The sequence below is a fragment of the Falco biarmicus genome, chromosome 6 (genome assembly GCF_023638135.1).
Source record: "Falco biarmicus isolate bFalBia1 chromosome 6, bFalBia1.pri, whole genome shotgun sequence".
NCBI classification, from domain to species: Eukaryota; Metazoa; Chordata; class Aves; order Falconiformes; family Falconidae; genus Falco; species Falco biarmicus.
In genome coordinates, this window is record NC_079293.1 from 41,217,299 (window position 1) to 41,242,342 (window position 25,044).

General features: G+C 38.1%; 1 protein-coding gene across 1 annotated transcript in view; it reads left to right on the top strand.

Annotated features, from left to right (window-relative positions):
• The window catches only part of PRKN (parkin RBR E3 ubiquitin protein ligase), a 767,906-nt gene that overhangs the window by 285,546 nt on the left and 457,316 nt on the right, over positions 1–25,044 (top strand). The window contains exon 4 of the mRNA XM_056343712.1: positions 682–800. Within this exon, the coding sequence (XP_056199687.1) occupies positions 682–800 (119 nt within the window). The remainder of the gene's footprint in view (positions 1–681; positions 801–25,044) is intronic.

Here is a 25,044-nt window from a genome sequence, read left to right on the forward strand (position 1 = left end):
TTAGCATTGCCCCAGGCTTACACAATTCTCTGCCTATCATCTTCTGTTCCATCGTTTCACAGAACAGAATGCGTTTCATTTAATTTTCCTTGAAAATTTACTTGGCCTAATATCTTGGCAGCAGTTTACAAACTTTGCTAAATTATACCGCTGCCAGCAAGAATAAAGCAATGGTTCCCAGTCTTCCATGAATAAAAATTAGATTTGATAAATTAAATATTTGTTTTCTTGCTGTGTTATCAGTCAAATTGATCTTTTAAACTTCATCCAAGGAAATTTTCATGCAATTTGAACTCACTAAACCTTGCAGCTGGACAAACTTAGACTAAAAGTAATATGCAAATTATGGAGAGCTGGGGTAATTAATCTCATACATCACTTGCCAAATATTACAGTTGAAGCTTATCAGTTGTAAACTTAGACTCAAGATAGGATGCATTTCGTAGGATTACCATGTACTTCACCTATAGCCATTGATCAAGAAGCAGGAGCTACTGAAAGGTGTTACGAACTACACCAGGCAAGATATGATAAGATACTGTCTTCAGGCCTTAAAATTAGTCAACCTATTTTTTTTAATTACCACTTGTAGGTCAAATATAAACCTTCTATGACAGTTTGTAACTAATTTTCATTATACATTAAATGTTTCTTTTTGTTGATTGTTTTCTTTCCTGACAGGTGCAGCTGGTTACAACAGTTTTTATGTTTTTTGCAAAAAAAATTGCCAAGCTGTGAAACCTGGGAAACTGAGGGTCCGCTGCAGTATATGTAAACAAGGAACACTGACGTTGGCAAGGGTAAGCTTGTTTTCATAGAATCATACAATGGCTTGGATTGGAAGGGACCTTAAAGATCATCTAGTTTCAATCCCCCTGACATGGGCAGGGACACCTTCCACAAGACCGTGTTGCTCAAAGCCCCATCCAGCCTGGCCTGGAACACTCCCAGGGATGGGGCATCCACAGCTTCTCTGGGCAGCCTGTTCCAGTGCCTCACCACCCTCACAGTAAAGAGTTTCTTACTAATATCTCATCTAAATCTACCCTTTTTCAGCTTAAAAACGTTACCCCTTGTCCTGTCGCTACAGGCCCTACTAAATAGTCTGTCCCCATCTTTCTTGTAAGCCCCCTTTAAATATTGGAAGGCTGCTGTAAGGTCTTCAATTCTCCAGGCTGAGAATTGAACCAACTCTCTCAGCCTGTCTTCATGGCCCTCCTCTGGACTTGCTCCAACAAGTCCATGTGCTTCTTATGTTAGGGGGTCCAGAGCTGAACACAGTACTGGTACTGCAGGTGGGGTCACAGGAGAGCTGAGTAGAGGGGAAGAATCACTTCCCTCGCCCTGCTGGCCATGCTACTTTTTTCATGCAGCCCAGGATTTGTTTGGCTTTCTGGGCTGCAAGCACACATTATCTGGCCATGTTGAGCTTTTCGTCCACCAGCACCCCCAAGTCCTTCTCTTCGGGGCTGCTCTCCATCCATTCTCCACCCAGCCTCTACTGACACTGTGGGTTGCCCTGATCCAGCTGCAGGACCTTGTACTTGCCGTTGTTGAACTTCATGAGGTTTGCACAGGCCCACCTCTCATGCCTGTCAAGGTCCCTCTGGATGGCATGTATTCTCTCCAGTATGTTGACCACACCACTCAGCTCTGTGTCATTGGCAGACTTGCTGAGGGTGCACTCAATCCCATTGTCCATGTTGCCAACAAAGATGTTGAACAGCACAGGTCGCGGTATGGACCCCAAAGTAACACCCCTTGTCACTGGTCTACACTGGGACGTTGAGCCACTGACCACAACTCTTTGAGTGTTACCATCCAGCCAATTCCTTATACACCAAGTGGTCCACTCATTAAATCCATGTCTCTCCAGTTTAGAGACAAGCGTGTCATGAGGAACAGTGTGAAATGCTTTGCACATCTCCAGGTAGATGATGTCAGTTGCTCTTCCCTCATCTGTCAAAGCTGTAATGCTGGTAGAAGGCCACCAAATTTCTCACACATGATTTGCCTTTAGTGATGCCATGTTGGCTGTCACCAATCATACCCTTATTTTCCATGTGCCTTACTATAATTTACAGAAGGATCAGCTCCATGATCTTGCTGGACACACAGGTGAGACTGACTGGCCTGTAGCTTCCCAAGTCTTCCTTATTTCCCTTTATAAAAATGGGGGTTATGTTACCTATTTTCCAGTCTGTGTGAACTTCACTGGACTGCTATAACTTCTCAAAAATGATGGATAGTGGCTTATCCACTTCATCCACCTGTTCCCTCAGGACCTGTGGATGCATCTCATCAGCTCCCATGAATTTATACACTTTCAGGTTCCTTAGATGGTCTTGAACATGATTTTCTCCTCTAATGGGAGGTTTTTCATTCTCCCAGTCCCTGCCTTTGCCTTCTGTGGCTTGGACGTTGTGGCTGAAGCACTTGTCAGATGAAGACTGAGGCACAAAAGTCACTGAGTACCTCAGCCTTCTCCATTTCCTGGATAGCCAGGTCTCCCATTTCCTTCTGGAGAGGGTTCACATTTTCTCTAGTCCTTTTATCACTGACGTGCCTATAGAAGCTTTTTTTTTTTTTTTTTTTTTTTTTTGGCCTTGATGTCCCTGGGCAGATTTAATTCTACCAGGGCTTTAGCTTTCCTAACCTGGTCCCTGGCTGCCTGGACAATTTCTCTGTGTTCTTCCCAGGCTACCTGTCCTTGCTTCCACCCTCTGTATGCTTCCTTCTTGTTTGAGTTTGTTCAGGAGCTCCTTGTTCAGCCATGCAGGCTTCCTGTCATTTTTGCCTGATTTCCTCTTTGTTGGGATGCATCGCTCCTGAGTTTGGAGGAGATGGTCCTTGAATATTAACCACCTTTCCTAGGTGCCTTTTCCCTCCAGGTCTCTATCCCATGGTACTCTATGAAGCAGATCCCTGAAGAGGCCAAACTCAGCTCTCCTTTTTGTATGTCCATTTGTTTCAAGGTTTTGGAGTATACGGAAGTGTTATATCTAGTTTTCTCTATTTCTATACATGTGTCTCTCTATATATATATGTATTTCTACTTATTTTTTTTCTTGCTGTTTGTAACTGAGAAGAGTAATTCGAGGGTTTATGAAAATTTCACTTGCTTTTCTCCATTATTTGCAGCATATACAAGGAACACATTGCAGACTAGAGCTCTAATGCCGTAAAGACATTGTTAGCTTTATATTGTAAGGACTAATGATTAACCTGGTAGTATGCACAATGTAGACAACTACATGGGTGCTAAAGAGTTGAAATTAGAGATGCTTATGCAAAGCTTGGAGCGTTTTTTTAGGCCACAAAAGGACCTGAATTCACGTCTTGATTGTGACCATTATGGAATGAGACAAGGAGGGATTAAGTGGCTGTGCAGTTGAGAAAATTAATTCTCCAGCCTAGCTGCCATGTGTAAAGTCAAGGAAAAGTTACTGGGCTCAGACAAAAAATCAGTAGATCTGTCAAGCTTGATTTGCATCCTAAAATGGGGAAGCGTTGTCTGACTTGAATTTGCAGTAATACAGATTTTGGAGGTTTTCTTTTGTCTAAGTGCTGCTGAACTTCACTGTTGTGCTACTGGGCAATGAGAGTCCTTCCTCTGTCATAAATCACGGTGTTTGTCAGCCAGGTTTGTTATGCAAGAGGCTTAGGTTTTGCAGGAGACTGAGCCTTACCATGCTATATATTGGGGAAGGGGGGCTTTCATATTTGGCACATGTTTAAGTGTTTAAATTTGCCTTTTGCTGTGGTTTAAAGTGATTAATTTCAGCTTCATCTTCTTGATGTAGCAGTGTTTCAATGTCTTTACACATAACAGTGCAGTGAGAGCCTTTAAAAACCCAGCTCGTGTATTCTCATTGGAAAGAACAAACCATAGCAATGTTTATACACATCTAATTCAAAAAGACAGAACAACAAACCCCCTCAAGCTCTGTGTGCTATTCCTGAATTACCTGACTATCTCTGATTTATTTCAGAGGCTTGAAACTGTTGCATTTTGTGGTGTTCCGAATAAACACATGTAAGGGGATTTGTTTTCTCGCAAAAGTTGCATTTAAATATTGTTGATTAGTATAGGCTTGATTCACATACAAATCAATATTAAGAGAAGGTGCCATTATTGTACTCTTCCAATGGTATAATATTCAGAATGGATAAAAGCAAAGACATTGTATTCAGCTTGGATACAAGCAGTCAGTGCTGCTGAAAGACATTGCTGTTATCACCAGATGAGTTTGAACCTTCTGTATTGCATTGAAAGCACACAACATGTGTCCTTTGCTAGACTCAGGGGCTTCCTTCAGCGTGGCCACTTTTGGAAATGATGGCTCACACCTGGGCTGTTCAGTTTGGAATTGTTACGTTCCTTGTATTAAGTAGACCTAAATAAATTTCCAAACTTTTCACTTTTTACAGTATCTGCTAAATAGTGTTCTTCATTTTGGAGGTGTCAAAATAAAAATAAAAATATCTCTTTATTGTCTCCCAATATTTTCTCATAACTCCATGATAAAAAAAACTATTATAAAAATTTCCAGCATGGTGTATTTCTAAATACACTTTTTGTATCTGATTGTCTGGAAAGTACGTGGAGCTACATTCTTTTGTCAAATACAGGGTGAATAACACAATAACTATACACAAACTGACAATTTCTATTGAATGAGCAAGTGCAGCTGCTTCTTTTTTTTTTTATTGGGATATTACAGTAGATATGAAAACAAAATAGCTGGAAACATATCGTGGAAACATTCACAGTTTTCAAGACTGATTAGAAAAATCCCAGCTTTCAGATGATCTGAGAATGTACTTCAGCATAAAAGTACAAAAGAGAACAGGGAAATATCTTTTAAAGACTATGAAATGATTATTTTTGTCTCTATTAGTTTTTAAGTAATGCTTGTCTATGAAAATAATTTGCAGTTAAGTTTCTTGTTACTTTCTTCCCAAAACAAAGAGAATCTGTTATTATTCCTTTCCTTTCGAATTTGACTGGAGCATGGTAGTTAAGAACAGTGAGTGTGCTGTTCCAGCAGTTTGGGCTGGCAAGTCCTGAGGACTTTCAAAGTGCCGTATTTGCAATATGGGCACACTCATTGCCTTGAATGTGCTAAGCAACAAACAGTTTGTTTTATAAATACATACCATCTACCTCAGTCCTGTGGTTATGAAGATTAAGCCCAGTTTTGATATGTGTCTGGCCCTTGTGACCCCTTTTCTTCTCACTTTCTAGTCCGTCTTGGAAAGCTTGAAATATGTACTAAGCCCTATTTATTTTTCAGTACTGTGTAGAGACCTCTCCACATTAATGCAGGCAAAACTGCAGTCCTCCCAGCAAGTGCATTGTATCTGCTCTGCTTTCTTCAATGCATTGCAGTCTACAGTAGGCAAGTTATGTCAGGCTGAAAACGTTGCTGTCAGTTGCTTGACCTTTATGCACATAAAAAAACAATAATCATGGAAGTTAATATATTACCCCAAACCTTTTCTTTCCCCTCCAATCCCAGTGGACTATGCCAATGATTGCTGATAGACATGTTCTTTACTGGTATTGCAATTATTTTCCTTTTGTAGAGCAATTAGTCAAAATAAAGTTGACATAACCAAACTATAAAAAAGGTTGTCTGTACCACTGTGCTACAGATTTGTCAGCAAAGCCATTTTTTTCAAGATCTTTTTCTTTTTCCCAGTTCTCTGTAAAGTGTGCCTGACATTTACATGGTAACACAGCAAGTTTCTTGAGAAGCTCTCTTGTACCATAAGCAGCAAAGCATCATGTAAGCCAGCATTTGTTACACTAATTCTTTTATTGAGATGAAAGTGTATACCTGTGAAAAACCCACACAAAGCTTTGGGCAGCCTTAGCTTACTCTACATGCTAATCCTTCTCCTGCCTAAGCCACAAATGACCAACCTAATTAAACTGAGCTTTCTTTTTTCACGGTGTGTTGACTGACATTTTAAAATATTACTTATTCATTTAAACAGTCTTATTCTAAAACCTTATTAAACTGTCATGCCTATTTGCATAGCATTATTTTAGTATATGATGCTCAGAATAAATTTATGATACTATATTTCTATGAAATTGAAGAGTTCAGTTTTTTATTTTTACCAAAGTCATCCATCTAAATATTAAATTTGTAATTTTTCAGTTGACACTTAAGTTGGTGTTTTATGAACATTTCATGACCTAATGTTTTATGGGAGATATATACCAGGTTGATTTAATTATAAGAAAACATCAGTCACTGCAAAAGTAACACCTCTCCATAGTTTCTGTAATTAATCAAGCACAAAAATATGTCTGGAAAGATTGGAGTGTGGGAGTCTTATGCAGACCACCTGCAAGCCTGCCAGCAACTTTCTTCAAATGGCTTGAAAATTTTAGTCAGTTTCACACTGGTGTATGTTTTTGTTGCTTTTAAGCTTTTAATAATGTTTATTTCAGATACATACAATGTTGCCATTAGTTTCAGTAGCCATGATTCAGATAATTAGGGTATCCCTCTTTCCAGGAAAAAAAACCCACAACACAACCAAAACCAACCCCCCCAAACAAACATCATCCCCCCCCCCCCCCCCAAGTTAAAGCCGTCACATTTACAGTGATGTTTTTGGACCCATAGTAGCGTTAACTCTGTTGTGAAAAGGAAAATGTATATCTGTAAATGGAAGGCCTGAATCTGCAAACGGGTATACACCAAGCTATACTTACTATATCACATTTTTTCAATGTACCTGACTCTGTGACATATGGCTGGTGTAGAGGACAGTAACATTTGATTTAGTATCTTATGTGCTTGTCATAATACAAAATTCAAGCACAGAATCTGGATTGAAGTGTGGTAAATAGACTTTAGGTCTCCATACTCAGCCACAGGTTCTGTGGTGAGGCCATTTCTACTGAGGGGACTCATGACTCATTACTGTTCGGTAGTTTTTCACATTGTGTCATTGGTAGTACTGGTTGAGTTTTTGATATGTCCTCTAGTACAAGCACCAAAGGAGTTTTGCATAGCTTCTATAGTTTTCAAGTGTTCCTTGTAGCTCACATCATTACTCAGATCTTTTCAGACATAGGGAGTTATATCTGGATCTGATTTAAATCCCTGCAGCTGAGACTTGGTTTCTGGCATTGACAAAACATCTGGATTTCATTCAGCAGCTGGTGCATACAGTCCTGTTGCTGTCCCTGCCCTCCGCGCTCCAGAGTTCACGGGTTTTGTTAAACTATCTCTGCCGCAAAACTGCTCTTTCCTCATTTGTTCTATTAGGGATATTGCTTTCATCTATTGGTTTTCACCTTAAAACAAGCAAAGAAATGGACATTTGCTGCATTTTGTTTCTCGGGCACCATGAGAAGCTTATTTAGGTAGCTTGTCAGTTAGAGTAGGCTGTGTGGTATGTCATAGTTCTGCAAGGGAAAAGCGCTAGAGTCTTTTGAGTGCCTTTCAGTGACTGACAAATAACAGGTCATAGATAGTTTAAGTGATCTCCCTAATAGATGATAGTTTAGTATTTTGAATTTGATACTTTCATATTTCCTAGGAAGAAAAAGATCTGTAATGCAGTCATTTTCTTTGAGTTCTTACTTCCTAACTCCATTTCAATCAGATTATTTAAGTAGGGTGTTTTCTTTCTAATGAATGTAAACTCAGCAGAGATTTTCCGTAATATAAAATAAAAAGGCAGTTTACTTTTGATCTTTTTTTAATACATCATTGTGAAATTCCATTCCACAATGTACGACCTGTCACCACTGCTCATTTCAGATCACATATTTTTTTCCTGGAATTAATTACTTGTATCCTGTCTTGGTGACAAAGAAAGGACAGAGTACCACTCACTGCACTGGAGCAAGGCTGACTGAAAGAGAAAGGGACAAGTAGTACCTCTGCAATTATGTCACCCTTACTGCTGCTGAGTCAGCTTCTCCCCACTGCTGGTTACTACTGCTGGGGTAATAGTGCAAGGAGGTTACAAAAAATCAATTTGTCCTTTGAGTCTAAACTACAAAATAAACACCCAGTGGAGTGCTATGTGATAAAGTGTGATCTCACTCACAAGCTGTGGAGATATTAAAAATGTGATTGAATTCTTGGGGCTGGATGACATAAGTATTTGTCTCTCCAAAATTACATTTTTGCTGTGAAGTTAAAAACTTTTTGATAGATCTTGGCTAACACATGACAAACAGTTTGTGTTAAAATACTTCTATTGAGTACTGTGCGTAAGAAAGTTACCATTGTAATGTGTGCTGTTTGGTCAAACTAACAAATGTGAAGCAACCATTTATTGTTGGGTCCCTGCTAATGAATGTATTAGTACAAAAATAGCTTAATTTCCCTGCATTTGGTGGACAAAAGTAGTACTTACAGGAAATTACATGTATTCAATATATGTGCATCTTTCTACATAAATAATGAAAAACATCTCAGTTCTGACATCTAAATTGCCACCACTGGGCGCTGATGTTAATGCTGTTTTGAGAAGACCAGCGCAGAGAAAAAGAACTCTCAGAACTCTTTTTCCACAGTTTCCACAGATTCAGGAAATCCTTCTGCATTAGTTATATTAAGTCAGCATACTTAATCATAAACATAATCTTTTTTCTAATGAACCAGTGTTTTTTGAGAGTGTGGGAATGTCTTAAGATGGAGATACGTTATTCTGTTGTGTGGCCCAAGCCCAGCTGTGCCAGGATTCCACAGAGAAATCAGGCATGTTCTGATCTTCTCCCTACCTGCTACACAGGGAAATGTACTCTTGTGCATTCACTTCTCTCATGACCCGATCTGATGTTGACAGGCCTGCTGAACATGAACTGCTAAGAGTGCAGGACTGTATTGGTATAGTAAGTCCCATCTCCTAGTGGTGTTTGTAGTTCATGCCCAATTCAGTGCTAAAGTAGATATACAAAACCTCTGTCTGTCATAGCTACTGGACAGCTTGAGCAGTTTCAAATAAAAATTCTACTTCAGAAAGAGATGTTTTTCCATTCATAACAAAGGAGTCTATCACTGATTGGCCTGACCAAGGAGGCCAATATTTTTAGTATTTTTTACATTAGTTCCACAGGTGCCATTTGTTTCCTCCACTCTTCCTTATTGTTCTCCTGTTGCTTGCAGTGGACTTGGTGTGGAGCATCAGTATTAGATAAATGTAGTGCTGAGCAGACCCAGAATCCAGGATAACTGGTGGAACTTGCCTAAGAACTCTGCAGGCTTGATTCTGTCATTGCTAAGCCAGTGCCTTCATTGCTTTTAGTAATATGAATATCAGAAGAAAAAAAAAATATGGAAACCCTACATTTCTGCTTTTAAAAGTCTGTTTTCTTTGATGATACGTTAGATTCTGCCAAATCCAGCTGCACCCTGGGGAGACTGCTCCAACAAATGTTCCTGGGGCCTGTTTAGAAAACTCGGGCACTTATTGTAGGAGTAAGAAAGCTCAACAGTGGGTGACTGCAAAATTATTTTATAACCATTTTATTCTTTCTTCTCCACTGTGAGGGTTGACCCTGGCTGGATGCCAGGTGCCCACCGAAGCTGCTCTATCACTGCCCTCCTCAGCTGGACAAGGGAGAAAAAATACCACAAAAAGCTTGTGTTTCAAGATAAGGAGAGGGAGACATCACTCACCGGTTACCACCACAGAAAAAACATACTTGTCTTGGGGAAATTAGTTTGCTTTGTTCCCATTCAAAGCAGAGTAGAATAATGAAAAATAAACCCCAGACTTAAAAATCATCTTTCCTCCTGCCCCTCCCTTCTTCCTGAGCTTAACTTCACTCCTGATTTCGTACCTCCTCCCCAGCAGTGCAGGGACACTGGCATGGGGCTGGGGTCAGTCCCTCACACGCTGTCCCTGCCGCTCCTGCCCTGGCCTGGGGGCTGCAGGGCTGCTGCTCTCACACAGCCCCACTCCTCTCCACAGCAGCAATTGCTGTTGCTCATAATTTTTTTTCCCCTTCCTAAATCTTTTATCCCAGAGGTGCTACCACCGTGGCTGATGGGCTCGGCCTGGGCCAGCAGTGGGTCCATCCTGGAGCCGGCTGGCATGGGCTCCATCGGACATGGGGGCAGCTTCTGGCGGCTTCTCACAGAAGCCACCACTGTAGTTCCCCTCCCCACCCAAAACCTTGCCACACAAACCCCATACATACGCTTCTTTCCTTGGCTCTGACTCTCACTTCACACTGAACACCTTAAGCGACAGCCTCACTCTTGCTCCTGCCTTACAGAGCAGCACTACGGTTGCGGCTGGCCTCCAAAGTGCTAAGCTCCATCTGAAGAGAACAGCTGGGAGGATTCGGAAGACTTGATATAGGTTTAATTGGGCTTTTGGCTTCCTCTTTCATTGCTTTTTCCAATATCCCTTTAAGACAAATTTTACTACATTGGACATCAATTGTTTAATTTATATATATACAGTAAGTGAAAAAAAATGCATGCTGGGTTTCTGAAGAAAACTATTCCATCCATTCCAAAAGACAGGAACAGCAATCCTTTGATGCAAAATAAAATTTGCAAAGGAAACAGTTTTGTGTCTTTGTTGAAAAAATAGCATAGGTTTTTCTTTCATTTTAATGGGATAAGAAAATATATTTTAACTCTTAATTCTGTTAGAAGCTGTGAGATATCTATGCATGATTTATAATATTTATTGCAGTATGTGTTTTCAGTGAGATTACACATTATAAAGTGTCTTAAAACTTGAAAAAAATTATCAGTTTTTGGAAAGAGGGAAAATGACTTCAGTGTTATGTAGCACTTAAGTCATGCTGTGAAATAAAACTGCCCTTTAATGTGGAGCTTAAAGTGAGTTTCTCTGGCCTGGGTGACAAGAGTCATAAATGAAAAGGAAAATAGTTACCAAAATTTACTTTCAGATAAGACTTTTACGTGAGTTTCTGAATCTAATGTCCAATGAATCCTTTTTGCCAGAGAAGATAGGCATAGTCCTAGGAATATAGATGGTGTTCAGTGTATCTTTTTGTTGCAGTTGCTATGGTATCACAGAAGTACAGACTCAGAGACTGGTTGAATTTTGAAGGGACCTCTGGAGGTCATCTGGTCCAGCCCCCCTGCTCAAGCAGGGCTACTTGCAGCCAGTTGCCCAGGACCATCTCCTTTTGAATATATCTGAGGATGAAGACTCCACAGCCTCTATGTACAACCTGTGCCAGCACTTAGTCACCCTCACAGTAAAAAGGTTTCTCCTTATGTTCAGACAGCACCTCCTGTGTTTGTGTTTGTACCCATTGCCTCTGGTCCCATCACTGGACACCTCTGAAGAGAGCTTGGCTCTCTCTTCCTTAAAACCTCCCTTCAGATATTTATACATGGTAGAGAGATCACCCCTAAATGTATATTTCAATATATCCCTGAAAGCCTGGGACTGGTAGAAAATACCATGCTCAGAGTAACACTTGTTGTGTCCAGAATATTAGTTGCATTTGAATTGCTTTTTTGTAGCATTTCACATACTCTGAATTCTAATCAAGGATCCTTTGATAAATAGATTCTGTATTTCATAACTCCTACTTCTTCTGAAATCCATAGAAATTTGCAGCACTTACCATTGGGTGGCGTGGGATCATGTATACATGTAGATCAGATTTTGGAATTCATCTATTCCATTATTTTATAGGTTTTGTGCTATTTCTATTCATGTTTTTAATATCTTTTTGATTAGGTCTGTACTTTTGGGGGAAAAAAGGGGGAGGGGGGAGTAGTACCAATAGATGTGACAAGTAAGCCTTATTCTGCTTTTGTTTGGCTTGTTTTTGGGGGCAGAAATGTGACTGTCTCTCTGCCCGCATATACACATACAATTTGACCTCAAAAGGGTGTTATGTTTGCCAGGGAAATGAGAAGTTCACATATCTTTAGGTTACATCTTTTGGCATATTGGTTATTTGGCAGCTCTACCATCCTTTCCTTAACAATATGCAATGATAGCCTTCTCTCCATGCAGCAACTCCTCCTCTCACAAAGAAAGGCCCTCTATAGAGTTTTTAGCCTTTTATGTTAGAAGGAGATACAAGGAATGTTTGTCAGATTTTTAAACATTAGAGCTATCATCTTTTCTGTTGACATCTTAAGCTGAATGTGTAGATAAATCCTTCTTGGACTGCCCTTCCATATCTATCTTTATCTATCCATACCCATACCCATACCTATCCCTATCGATCTGTCTATCTGTCTGCCTGTCTGCCTGTCTACCTGTCTGCCTGTCTGTCTGTCTGCCTATCTATCTATCTATCTATCTATCTATCTATCTATCTATCTATCTATCTATCTATCTATCTATCTATCTATCTATCTATCTGTCTATCTATCTATCTATCCATCCATCCATCCATCCATCCTTTGGGTCCTTTTTTCTACTCAATAAGACCATAATGTGCTGTGGATGTGTTACTGGAATGTATTACAGTACAAACAAATCTTGGACTGTGACAGCGTTGTTTGGTTTTGGTTTTTTTTTTTCTTTAATATGGCAGCTGCCACTGAGATTCAGATGTCCCAGTCCATAACTCCCCTAATTTGCTTTCTTTTTTAATGTACAGCCAAACTTCTGCCTTCCCAGTATTATCCCTCAGGTAGCCTGTGGGTACAGAGAGATCATGCTCACACTGCATTATTTTTCATAATGATGAATATTAAACAATTCTAGAGATGAGTGATCGTTACCTAATTTTTAAGGTACTGGAATATCCAATGCACTCGCTGGATCAGGAGGGAAAAATAACTATTTACTTAAGGTATTGCAGTAGGAGAGGTAGCAAATGCCAAACTATTTTCTTAAAATATGTACCTTCATCTCCATTAAGAAACTGATGTAGTTTCAAAATTATTGCTATTAATTATAGTATTTTATTATTAATTATTGGTAATTAATGTGATTAATTTGATTAATTAAAAACAGATTAAAGTAACAATTTACCTCTAAAAGAACTATAAACAGGTGTCTCTTCTAGCTAGCTGTGGCAGAAACTCCTCCAAATCTGTACAATTTTGCCTCATGTCTGAGGTTGTGGGGGTGGTTTTTTTCGTTTTGGATGGAATTGGTTAACAAAAAGGGTTTAGGGTACTTAAACATGAACGTAAATAAAAAGTCAGGCTTCTGTAATGAAAAAGTAATCTAATTTTAAACTATACTGATCAGACTTGTTTGGATAGGGTTGTGATCTAAAGTTATTAAGGTCAAACTTGTTAAAATTCTCCTGAGAGCTTCATTTGTATAAAACATCTGTAACATTATGGAACCACAACCATGGTAGTTACATTGATGCAACTTCCTTGGTATGCAATGTTCTAATGAAGGATTTCTCTCATTTCTCAGGGGTATTGACTAGTTAATAAACCACTGATAAATTCTTAGTATTCATTTATGGTTTTATGCTGTAAGCAGCTGGACAAAACAAGGCATTCTTGGTTCCCTGTAGTAATTGCTATATGTTTAAAGCTTCCTGCCTGTGTGGAAAGAAGGCCATTTGAGTTCACTGGCATATACTGAACACAGAAGGGGTTTATGTTTGTTTTGGTTTTTTTTTTTTTTTTTTTTTTCATAGATAGCAAGTGTCTCTGTGTTAAGTACTTCACTATATTAGGAGTGGGTTATTTTTTTCATGTTTTTAACTATACAAATATATATTTTACATTGAACCCTGTAGAATTTCTTTGGAGAACCTATGCTTTGGCAAAAGCTATGAACATGGGGTTTTATTATTATGTAAGACAATGGTTTAACTGTTAAAAGCAGAAATAAAATTGTGGAGGCTCTGTAATAAGCATGAAACATACCTTAGAACTGACTTGCAGAGAAATATTCTAGCAGTCTAATGGTGAAAAAACCTCAATTTAACTGAAATAGCCTGCTTTTTTTCAAGACAATGCACATAGACTTTTCATACAAGGGAAAATACTTTGTCTGTGAAGAAGGAAATTTTTAACTTTTTTGTAAGCAAAACAATATACTTCCTAGACCAGGTACGGCTACCTCACAACACTATAAATTGAAACAGTTGTGAATGACAACAGTCTGTCCTGGTATAAGCAATTTTTTTTTAACTACATGTACAACAACAGCCATCATAGTATTGCTGTATTGTTTGAATGATGTTGAAATGGCATGGTTAAAATGGCACGAATTTTGGACATAGACACACAGAATGAGATTTTTCAAGCAAGAAGAGGTTGAATATATTGGACTTGATAACATATCTGATAGCGTTAGATTTTTAAAAAGAAAATTTTCCATGGAGAGATTTTCATTAAAATATAATTTCAGGCTACATCTCCTGAGACAATCAGAAAACAAACAGTAGTGACAGACTGCAGTCTCTCTTTTAACATCAAAACCTATTCAGCCAAAATCACTGAGTACCTGAATGTAAGTCTTACCTTCTATCTATATACTGGCATTTAAACTTACTGTTTCGGGATGAAGATGAAGACACTAGCTGCAACTATAAAGACATTTCCTCGCCCATCTTGAAATTACTGGCACTGATGGTAAGTTTAAGGGTTTTAGACCTTTACAATGACAGGCTTGCTCAAGCTTTAACCACTACCCTCTGTTCAGATCGTGCCTTGCTATTTTCACCGATACTTACAAGTATGTTTTCCTGAACTGTGGCTCCTAAACTGTGACATCTGTACCACTAACCTGATACAAGCATGAACTGTTCTTGTTGCTGCATCTGCTCATTGTGGTAATTGGGCAAACTAAGTTTGGGAGCCCTTGCCAAGGGCAGTCTGTCTTTCTGGCTAAGATAGGTGTGCACACTGTCATAAAAAATGAGCGAAAAGAGCATCGGTGTTATTTTTACTTGGATTTTATCTGCCTGTGTTCATCAGGCATTTATGATCTGATGGTGGAAGCATTTTGCAGCTCTTTTGAATTTGTCTGTACATTCCCAAGTTCTAGATTTTATTGCTTTGTTTATTTTGAATTCAGGCTGTATTCATGAGAATCAGTATGTTCTGCCTGTCCATATTTCCATAAGCACCACTCCTGCTGCCATAAAAGTCAGCTCAGCTTGGTAAAAGTTACCTGTTCCAGAGTGAGGCACTGCATTTTAGCCAGTGCCTCAGGTTCCTTTAAAAAGCACCAAGAGCTGTTTTTGCTGGCTTTCTTACGTCTAGCTCTGCACATAGCCTACCAGCTGAAAACACTGCTGTCTCATCCCTACCCAGGTGTGTTACCAAGAGTAATGTCCATAGCTTTGAAAAATATACTAAACAAGAGTAGTGTTATTTGTCTGTTACCAATATAGATGCCATAGATGGTAGGGCATTTTCTCAGAGTATCAAGTATTTCCCTGAAGTATCTCGATCCTCTCTTGGGCTGCAGTTTGGCTGTCCGCTCACACACTGCCACCTGTGCAGCTAAGAGGATGTAAAATTTTGACCCATCCTCATCTGAACAGCACATTTGTTCTGGTTGTTAATATTCTTTCTGTATATTTTGACTTGCTTGATTTAAAAAATTTAGTTTCAGATGGAAGAAATTAATTCCCCTGAAGTTAGGTTTTTCATTTCAGTTGGTTCTAATTGATTTCTTTCTTTGGAACTAACAAAACTCAGAGAAACAGACAAGAATGTGGTTAACCCAGGTTTTGCCTGACATTTTATATATGGTGCTTAAGAGTGGGAGAATAATTTTGTTTGAATATTCAGTCTGTTCTGGATCTGTAGATACATCTGCTTTAGCTCAAATCCAAAACTTCCAAGCTTGTAAATGTGGTTAGGAGTAATTTCATAATTTTTTTTAAGAAATAATCACCAAACTATCTGTTTTCCTGCAATAGTCTTGAGCCTCATGGAGCTTTCTGTCAACGGCAAGTCACCAGATTAAGCCTCTGCCTGAAGCGTGACATACTTTTGTTGAGAAGTACAATGGAGTTACAATAGTGTGGTTAGGTGCCATCAGAAGGAACAGTTTATGCATCTCCTGCCTTAAAGGATATAAATTAGTTCAGTCAATTGTAAGGTCACAAGTCAAGGGCTGTTTTTATTCTGGACTAATAGGACAGGCTACTTAATTGTTCCACGGTTTTGTACAATATTAAAACCCCTTAGACCAAAACCAAAAAAAAGCCAAAATACCGACTCATATAAGCAACTGTTTCCACTGTGCAATAGTTACATTTTATCTTCTAGAATTTCACTTTTTTACTTGCATTTAAAGCAATGTATTTATTGTGTCATACAGGAGTCTTTTGGTATAAGGCAGTGCTAGAAAATCCCATCAGTTCTTGATGGTGATGTACAGGATTGTTTATTAAGGGTGGATGTTAAAAATACCCTAATGTTGCCTCGCTGTCAGGCTTTTGGAACAGTGTCAAGAGATTTCTTTTTAATTTTTCTCTTAATTTGCCTGTGGGTCTTGACCTCATGATAATCAGTCCTTAAAATGCATTTATAATTATTCATTTGATGTCATAGTATGTCAGACCAGGTTTCACCCTATCTCTGCAGCTAACCAATTTAAGAGGAATGCAAGATGAGGCTGTTCAGGTTCTAGGCTGTGATCAGAAATGGGTCCTGCTATCCCCTTCTGCCACAGTGCTGCATTTTTGCTACTGTGAAAAACTGTTTCCTGAAATTCAGGCCCAGTGATGAGCACTAAGATTGCTGACTTTGGCATTTTGGCCAAACAGTAATTTAAAGAGGAAATTCAAATTCATAGGCTTTATTTACTTCAACTAGAATGAAACAGCTATATTAAGTTTCTTTTAACTTTGTGAATTTTGTAGTTTTATTTAAAGTATTTGTACTCTGCTGGAAAACTTTTCCTTCAGTTTGACACTTTAAGTTTCTCTTCTGCTTTTACTTCTTTCTAGCATATCTCAATTTGTAAATTCCATTAAAGAAAATTGACATTTTGTAGGGTTTTTATTTAAAATATAACTGATATATATAAACTTTATGTTTGTGCAGTGAGGAGACTCTTCCTGCATACTTCATGAAGACCACATAGTTACAATTCATTTTCCCCTGTGTTCTCTGATAAAATGAATTTGGAGGCCTGAGTGTTTCTGTCTGTCTGAGGTGAGAAAGGGAAGGAGGAGGTGGGAGAGTAAAAAATAAATTGTTTGCTATTTGCTGGTACGGATATTCGTCTTGTGATGGTTGGCAAAGTTTCTGCATGAACCGTAACACGTCACAAGAAAACGAAGGTAAAATTAGGTATGGGTCCTGTTGTGTTCTGATAAGATCGTGACTATTCTTTCCCAATGTGAAATTTGTTGAATGCCAGTTTGTCCATAACTATAATAAAACCAGCTAATGCATAAATGAATTCTGGCAATTTTAAATAAAATTTGAAAACCTGATATGACAGGAAAGAATGCTAAGAGGTAACCAAGTGTGTAAACACTAAATGAAGGATTATCCTTATTTGTGAAAAATCCATTCCAGCGAGAAATTGAATCGGGGGCTTCTTTCAAAAAAGAAGGGCTGCTGTAGCTAGTGAGCCAAATCAGCAGCTGATTTTGTTCCCTTTACAGTAATAAGGTTATGTGAGACCCACAAACAATATAAAAATGAGAATAAATGTAACTGATTACTCTCTGCTCTCTCCTCTTTGAAGATTATCCTCCAAATAATAAAGTGCTGATTATGCCAAACATTTAAAACTGGATATGGTCAAGCATATTAGGAGTGATGCACTTCATTTGTTAGAGCATATTGCATGAACAATCTTACCTCTTGCCTGGTGTTTTTACTTTGCAGCAAGGATTTTCTGTACGAAGCACGTATGAATGGTATATGCATAAAATGACTAACATATAAAAGAGTACATCCTTTATTTGTTACTCGTTTAACTGAAGAATGAAAGTTTTGCCTGATCAGTGAAAACAGATGGCCCAGAACCTGGTCTTTGTCAGTATTTTAACTGGCGTAGAGGTTAATGATAAAGAAAAGTTCACAAACCTCCATGCAACTGATACTGACTTTTAAAGGGTCTTAGCAATGTGCAATGAGCAATTTCAGAAACTAGACCTATAAATAATTGGACTGCAACAGTCTTGGCACTAGTTCACTGTAAATAGTTGAATCTCACTTAGAAAAACTATTTGTATTGAATTTACCTGTCTGTATGTACTTCAATTATACAAAAATGTTCTCCAGTTATACAGTATGCATAAATCTAAATGCTGCTGGTAGAAGCTAAGCCAGTAGTTTAACTTCTGGGACAGTCTCTTTTTAATAAGTAGACCCTAAGCTTCATGTAGCGTCAGGAGTTTAAACTGTCTTTGTACAAAATGCTCCCTCAAATGCTGTGTCTTATGCAAAGAAGACAAGTGTTGTAGCAACTGGTATAGGACACCAAAAGAAAAAAAAAAACAAACCAACCCCAAAAACTAAACACCAAAACCCAGGAGAAAGAGAAGGAGAAAACCATATGGATATGCTCCTCCTTTTCAAATGCAGATTGTTGAGGCTGGAAGTCTACCACTTAGTCACTGTGTTCTCTGTTTGACCATATGGTTGCCAAATCTAGTGAAATGATACAAAACCCCTAGTTCTTCTCCTGAAAACAAAATATAGTAGAATAAAGTGGAAAAAGGAAATAATTTATTTTATTAATTCTTGCTGTTATGCAATTTTATTATGTTTTATTTTCAATTGCTTTGATACTTTATGGATTCTATATCTCTCTCTTGGTATTTGACTCAGTTACTGTCTTTGTCCTTGAAATATATTTGGTATAGTTCTGGTACTCTTACAGCTGTACTCCATATACATCTAAAACTTAGCAGAGAGCATCACACGTTTTAACAAGGTATCTCACATTTGTGCAAAAATTGGAAGCACACAGTATGAGAAAGAAGGGTTTTTTTTTTTTTTATTTGTTAACAACATTATGCCAACTCAGCCATCCTGCTAAAATTTTGATGAATTTAATGGTAATCAATCTCCATACGAAACAAAAAAAGGACATGACCATCTGTAGCAATTCCTTGGCTATCTTCCTGCTCTTACTTTTCAAACAAGACTCAAGAGGAAGGATAATGTAGACACAGATGAGGAATTTTTGAGAGAGGTTTGTGGTGTGTGTGGAGTTTAGTGTGCATGTAAAATCCCTTTCAAATGGGGATCATGAGGAAAAGATCTCTCATTCTGTCACCATCATGTTTACATCAGAATAAAATTTCAGCTTGGGAGTATTTGGGAGAGAGTCATGTCAGGATGGTCTTTTTTTGACAAATATTGACAGATAAGCAAATCAGATTTTAAAAAGCATTTGGCTTCAACATGATCTTTTACAGTTACAGTCTAGATTTAGTATAGTGTGAAATCATGTAAACTACAAGATCCATGCAGTGCAACTTCTATCTGCAGGGAGTCCAACTGGCTACAGCTCTCCTCAGGCACCAATCTCATAGTGTGATGCTGGGGAATGCTGATACAGAGAGAATTACAATCTGTTTATAGGCATGTGGTATAATGAACAAGCACGTTGTTCCCTTTTTATTTTAACAGATTATTTTACTTCTATTCATGGTTTGAAAATCACATGGTTACTGTACACAGGCTTCTTTTATGTATACATAAATATGCAGTATTCCTTCATGGTTAATTAACTACATACTATAAAAATATTAGAGTAATGCATTCGTTCTAGTCTTTAGTAACTGAGTAAAGGCGTATATATAGAAAGTTCATGAAAGACAGAGGGCCTTATTCTCTATCACTTACACCTATCTTACATTTCAGTAAAACTTCTAGATCTGTAATAATTGACTTGAGTGGTTATACCTCATCCTCACACATAAAAGCGGAAGGAAAATTAACCCTTCATGAAAGATTAATCTTCAAAACTTTTACACTCCTCTTCATCACCTTGGGAAATTGTTTTGGGTGAAGGAACACTTTCCTGGTTTTGTATTCTGGTAGAAACTTTTCACCATGGTTTTGTATCTTTGTAACAGGGTTTAGAAAATAATAGTATTTGCTGCAACAGTTATGCAGCGCTGTAACAAACCCACAAACTACAAGTTACTACTTCTGTGACTGCTGTAGCAGAAAATCTTGTGTGGAACAGCTAAAGAGCAGACACTATTGGTTAAATAGTTTAATAGTTTAATTGGTTAATAGGTTTGCCACACAGGTCTTTCAGTTCATATGCCAGTAAGAAGGATGGAGTTGAAAATTTCTCTTGTGGAAAAGTAAATCTGGGATTAACTGTACCAAGAGATTTACAAAAATGGTGATTTAGCTTCTGAGATTTAGATTCCTGCCACCACCTGTCTGCATTTGGACTTGGGAATGCATTTTAATTTTCTAGCCTATTTTTTTCCCGTGAGATGGTCCTCATGGATTATAGAGTGGAGCGCAACTTTGTCCCATGTTAGTGGTGGTAGCTGAGCTTCCTAACCTCTGTGACACCTGCCAGCATTTTCTTCAACCTTGGTGCTGAAGGGTCAGCTGTAAAACACTTTCTAAAGATGCTGTAAATCCTACTGTAAAGTATATCTGTTAAGGGTATTGTAATTATCATCTGTCTTCTCCCCCTGCCCCAGCACCAAGCATATCACTTTCAGAATGTATGGTTTCCCTCAACAGATAAGATACCGTAACACCAAAGTTACTTCTGTTCCTTCTGTATTAACAGTTCTGCTCTTCAGCTCATCAGGGACTTGTATTACCTCTGTTCGTGATTTAGGGATTGAAGGAGAGAGTCTATTAATTTACCAAGAAGACTCTTCTTTTTCTTTCTATGTGAGATAACAGTGAAATTCTTGATAAGTAATTTACCTAGTCATTACATTTGCACAGTATTTTTCTTTCTAATGGAAGAGAGAATGTTTTATACTCTGAGTGCCTATGTGTGGATATAACAAGCACGAGTGCAGAAAGTCTTAGAAATTCAAATATTGAAACCTAGCGTGGGATAAGGGGGAGAAATCTTAACCTGACCCCATATACTTCTTCACTGCAGATGGCAGTGTAGGGTAGATGTACCAGAGTGGGCTTTAAACTTGCTAACTTGGACCCCAGAAGCAGAAGATCAGAAGCCCAGTAATGTCCAGCTGATGCCACTTCTCTGTTATGTTTGTAGCCTCTGTGGAGCTCCAGCTTTCTCTGTCGAAACTTCTACCAGTACCTAATATAGCCCTTTTAAAGATCTGGCATTCCTACATCTATAGGTCTACTCATAGGAATAAAGCATATTTTTTATGAAAAAGAGTAGGATCTCCACCTTCCCGTTACACAAGATGAGCAGGCAGTTTGTTCCTGTTTAAAGTCTCAATTAAAAGTTAATCAATTAAGAAAATGCCCTTTATTAAATGTAGTTACATTATCTCTGAGAGATGGAGACCAAGGAGACTTACAGACTTACAGGGAGCAGAGTTGTAGGATATAGCTTAGTCTGTAAGCTTAGACTCTTCACCCATCTCATTCAGCAGGAAAGCAAGGAGCGGCTCCTTGGTTCCTTGGTAGTAAAACCTGTTATCCTCCCTTGTTAGGCACTGAGCAATTTACCTCAGAACTGGAGTTTCTGTATTTGATGTCATTACCTAGCGGCAAGGTGTATGAGCAGAGACAACAGACATTTTGGAATTACAGGAAGTAAAGGAATAGCTGTTGATAGGCATCAATAGAAGTGAAATACCCTCTCTTCTCCTCTCCTTCCCCCATTCCTTTCTTGCCCCATTGGTGACTTCTGAGGTCTCATTTACTTATTCATAATCTGTACTCGGTCAGCTGGATGCCTCTTATTTACAGGCAAAGTGAACCATCTCTATTTACTTCCACTGATATTGCCTTTGCACTACTATCAGAATATAATCTGGCTAACCTTGTATGTTCACCTAGGAATATACAGTCTATGCACAGGTTGTAATACTGGTCCCTGACAGTCATGGGTATTTGATAACTATTAAAGAACTTAATATTTTTACAGAAAATATCCAAAATATGTATATTTAATGGAGAACAATCTGTCAGTCAAGTCAGTAGCCTGTTTTCAGAATCCAGGTTTCTGTCGATAAGCAGCTCTTGCACAGCCAGATCTCTGAAAATAAGTCTATCTAGTCAGAAAAGTTTAGCTATGACACATTACACAAAAGCATGCACAGGAGAGTAACAAAAGAGATTTGTTTTCTGGGTTGTGCTAAAAATTTCTGTCTCCAACCTTTATTTTGTCTCTGGTTTTAATGTATAGTTGTAATCAGGGAGGAAAGGAGAAAAACTTCAGTGCATTGAGTACTGAAGGAAAGAAATGGAAGCAAACACTTCTCAGGTGAGCTTATTGCTTTTTAATTAGTGCCTGTGGGAAGATACTTTGCTATATCGGTGCCATTTATACTAGTACTATCTTGAAACAGTGATGCGCAAAATTTCTCCCACATGTCCCACCATCTTGTGTAGCCCCAGAGCAGACATACATAAATAAGTAATGGAAAAGATAGAAAACAGATTCAGTCATGCCTGTTTTGCTGATGCCTGATTGAGGAAAAAAAGGAGGGAGGGTACGGAAGAAGGTGAAGAGTATATACTTCATAAGTTCACTGTAACAGCTGTTGTATGAAATGCTGGGATTTGCTGTTCCATATAGCACAGGACAAAGGCAAGACTTGCAAGAGTGTATTACTCTGTGTAATGAGGTAGGCAGCCATGCGGTTAAATCATCTCCTTTCTCTGGGACACTGCTGAGTTCTTTGCCATTGCATTTAACAGCTCTCAGGTACCAGACTGTCATTCTCACCTTCTTTATTATAATTTTTCCCCTTGTACTCCCCAGTAAATGGGAAGTTTTACAGTGGAGCAGCTGTTGGCAAAAAACATTGACCTAAAAGAAAGCAGTCGGTACATAACAAAACAGTTGGTCGAAGTTGATTCAAACTTCTGGGCAGAAGAAAACAGTAGCGATGGTGGAATGACAACTGTTTCCTCAGGAACTGTTTTGGAAAATCTTATTAGGCTTGTGAATGGCTACTGCCAATTTAGTTTTCCTGTTCACCCAGCTGGATTTCCAAAGATAATTTCACTACTCTATTGAAAGTAGAGCATTAAGAAAGTAGAATATTCTCTGAATTAAAAGTCTTAGACAAATAAAACCCAAAATAATTGATAAAAGCTTTCAGCTTTTGTGCAGAAGTAAATACTTTTTTTTTTCAATTTAGAATCAAGTCATTAGTAAAAAGCTTAGTTTGATATTTTATATTGGTGAGTTTGGACAAAAAATCATCAATATAACACTGATTTTACTTCATAAATAGGTCAACTTATATGTTACAAAAATACTTTGCAGTCTCTCTTTGGCTGAAATAAGGCAAAAGTGTGGAAAAATCTGCCTTGTGTGGTGTCATAGGCCTGTAAGGTAACTGTATCACATCAAGTTGAGTGCATAGTCTTGATCTGAGTCTTCCAGTTTAAACTGCAGTGTCACATCTGTATTCTGAAACTATTTAGAGATTCTAACAATGTTTTTTTTTCATTCCTAGCCATAACAATTACATTTAGTTCTTGAAAACCAGGAATCCAAAATAACCATTGTTCTGTTGTCATTGCTGTGACACAGCACTGACTGCATTTCTTTCATGAAGATTTTCAAATAAAAACGCTACACAGAGCCAATCAAATACACAGGGGAAAAAATTCTGACTGCTGTTGTGGTTCTCCTGACAAGTGTGTTTGCTCTGTGTCTTCACATGTATTTAATGTAGAGTGCAGAATGTAAGAAATTGAATGATCCCCTCAGAGTGTTATAATTAAATAATATTTACCCAAAAGGCCATACTTTGATCATTTGTGTAAATATGTACTTAGAGAGGTTTGTTCATGTATTAAAAATCGCTGTGGACCAAATCTGACATACTTTATCCATCTTTTCTAATGGAAAACTTTTCTGTTGATGCCTGTATATGTTTTGACTAACCATCACACTATTCAGCCTTTGAATTATTTTAAACTCCCAAAATGTAGAATGTGTATTTTCTAAAATGCACGTTTTGGGTTTTTTCCAAGTATGTATTTTACCTATTGGATTATTATAACACGGGGATAGTAGAGGAGCATAAGGAGGCTTTTAAACCTCCAAGTCAAGAGTGAGGGATATTAATCCAAATGGATATAAATCAGAGGAATATTACTACTTCAGAGAAATAACCTTAGATTTTGAGGTATTATTACACTATACTTTGATAAATATGTAATGATGTTTAATCCCTCTCCTTGTTTATTCTGAATGAAATATTTCCTGAAAGTGGAGGGAAAAAAGGGGGTGGTGGTGTTATGACTTGGAAGAATCATTGCAATCTTTAATTGCAGGGAAGTGTTAGGTTTTTCCTCTGCAGTCAGAGGATTTAATAACGTCTTGGCATTTGGGTTGAGATGTCAGGAAAAGAGCATGTTCTATATCACCTCTGAAAATGCTGGTTTATAGTGGGAATTCTGATGGATCAGTAACTGTGGCATCATTAATAGCTATGGCACAATATTGAGAGAGATAAAAGTACAGTGTCCATATTAATTCTGTGTTGCCAGAGCTATTAATGACTGAAATAATTTTGGTGCTTTTCTGTGACTCTGCAAGCTCCTCAAACACTGTTTCAGTCTTAGGAAAACTGCTTGAAAAAAACAAGTGTGTCTTCTGGAGTATATTTTAATGAATGTCATGAACTCCTGAGGGTTTCTAAACCACAATGGAATTTGCCATACACCACACAAAGATTACTTACTGCATGTATTAAAATAGGTCTGTTTAACTTGGGGCAAGTATCTTCAGAAAATGTAGGCAGTATTGTGGAGTAGAACAGAATTGGTTAGAGAAGGGAGATGTCATTGTTTCTACTGGTACATTTATGCTTCTTTCTGAACACTTTGGAAGGTGCCTGACAAAGTGTAGCTTTCTGTAAAACTGTGGGGTTTGAATTCTAATTATTGCACTTGAAACATATTTTTTTCTCTGATCTTCTGCTGTATCTGAGGTAATGCCTTGATAGACCCCTTTGCAAGCCCCTCATGAGATGTAGAATCCCTGAATGTCAAACTTTCAGAT